At 38.0% G+C, this 2,149-nt stretch overlaps 1 protein-coding gene across 1 annotated transcript; it reads right to left on the bottom strand.

Moving 5' to 3' along the window:
* Window positions 1–1,835: 1,835 nt before the first annotated feature.
* Window positions 1,836–1,994, bottom strand: LOC104412057 (protein FAM89A; the record flags this gene model as incomplete). Its single annotated transcript, XM_010022656.1, has 1 exon — window positions 1,836–1,994. A coding segment is annotated over one exon (159 nt), but the record flags the coding sequence as incomplete, so codon positions are not given.
* Between the last annotated feature and the right edge of the window lie 155 nt (window positions 1,995–2,149).

The following is a 2,149-nucleotide window of genomic DNA, read 5'->3' as shown; positions in this document are numbered from 1 at the left end:
ATGCTAAACATCATGCTTTTTATTTTGGGGGAAAGAGCAAGAAAATATCAGTACTTCAACAGACTAGAGAAAGCCTCATCTAAATACAAAAAGCACAGCAAATTATAGCCAAAGCTGATACATTCTTAAGTCAAAGTTGTATGTACATATGTGTGTATATATACACACAAACAACTTTTTAAATTTCGATGTAGCCATTTGGATTATCTGTGTTTGCCTTATTCTAGTTTTGGGTGAGTGAAGTAATTAGACCAGAATTAACATTAAAAAAGATTCCAACCATTGCCACAGACTAGATTGAGAACTTACACACAAACACAATTACAGCAGAGTCTCTTGTGGCCCTTAAATTACACTAAAGTAAGCCGGGTTTAGAGGGAATGCACAAAAACTCCACCCTGGAAGTCTCCTGGCCTTTATCACTGCAACATCCTAGCCTTTGCTAAAAACTAAGAGAGGCACTACCCCAGAATGTGATCTCCAATTCTTTCTGTAAACTGTACGCATGCCAGACATGAACCATGCAAAAACCCTTTGAGATTTAAGCCCTTAATTATTAGCTTGTGTCAAGATTCAGGCACTGTGCTTTACAGCAATCTTTAGAATTAAAGCTAAGGATTGAAAATTGCATTGGGAGCTGATTTTACTTTAAAAAAAAAAAAAAAAAAAAAAGAGAGAAGGGTGAAGACTCAAGTAGCTGGCAATTCTCATTTTCTAAGCTGATTAAGCATTACGTCTACACACTATGAAATAATAAAAACTTAACCGAGTGCTTTAGCAACTTCCAAAACCAAAAATAAGTTATACTTCAAAGAACTAGTTAGTATAAAAAGTTTTAACATATGCAAAGTATGTGCTCAAAATACTTATTTTGCTTTTTTATAAAGAGCTGTAGTCTACCTTACAGAAACAAAGTTCACCCAGTATAAAATATTGCAATTTGTCCCATTGTGTCATATGAGAGGTTTCTTTATTCTTCATATGATCGAGAACACTTGCACAAGAGTTCAATGTTATTCCAAGCCACACAGTGGCAGACAGACTATGTTTGAATCTGTGCTTTTACTATGCAGTGCAGTAAAAGCTAAGCAAACCGTTTCAGAACAGAGTTTAGCAGGTCAAAGAGCTATGTTGATGCGAGAAATCCAGACAACAGTATAAAAGTTAATGCCAAGTGGCAGTACCAAGAACGTGAATTAGATCAACAGAAAAGAACCCTGCTGATAACATGTACAACTTGTAAGCTAGAAATAAGTAAAAATAAAAATTAGCTTAAGGAGAAAAAAATTTGAACTGTGTAAACAATCCACCCAGTACAAAACTGGATATAGCTGGTAAGAGCAGAACTAGCTTAGTAGAGCTGAGGATGTGCGTGCATCCAGATGCCTGTTCAAAATGCATTAATTAATACTGCTGACCAAAACAAAAATCACCTATAGCTATTTACACCACAGCGGAGGCTTCCCTCCCCCCTTACAAAGTTATTACAACTCAGGAAGTCGCTGCTGCCTTCTACTATTAAAATTCCAGTTATAAGCTACCAAGGTTTGAAGTTGAAAACACCCACCTTGCAAATTAAATTGAAAACTCTTGTCAAGCATGTCTGAGGACTCTTCAAAAGCTAAGAGTACAGCACTTTCCTCAAGTGGTATTTGCATGAGTAACTTGTACTGACAGCCTGTTAAAATAAGCGAATTTAACACAACTCGGGGTAGCTGGGTGCTCCTCTTCAGGAAGAGGGATCCATACAGACTCCAGTCGTTCTTGCCAAGGTGTGTTACAGGGAGAGACGGACCAAAGAACCTCGGTCAGTCTGGAGGTGAATCTTCCTGCTTCTAGAAGTATTCCTCTTCTTCATCAAAAAAACCGTTTTCCATAGCATACGTGCAGTCTGCGTTAGAGTCAGCTTGGCAAGCACCTTTGTATTCTTGAATGGATTCATACAGGGAGTACAGCTGACACAGCAGTGACATATCTAGCTGCCGAAGGCCAACCTATGGGGGGAAGAATTCAAACAACCAGTATTACAATTATGAGTTTACTGACAGTACAATGCTCTATATCTTTCACTGTTAACAAGAGGATCAAGGTTCTTTCCACCTTTAACAGTTATGAAATATAGTTTAGTGTGTGGCGTCCCTGCTCATGG

Source organism: Nestor notabilis, unplaced genomic scaffold, assembly GCF_000696875.1.
Source record: "Nestor notabilis isolate BGI_N333 unplaced genomic scaffold, ASM69687v1 scaffold36100, whole genome shotgun sequence".
NCBI classification, from domain to species: domain Eukaryota; kingdom Metazoa; phylum Chordata; class Aves; order Psittaciformes; family Psittacidae; genus Nestor; species Nestor notabilis.
The sequence above is the reverse complement of the archived record's forward strand: the minus strand, read 5'-3'. Positions and strand labels throughout refer to the sequence as shown.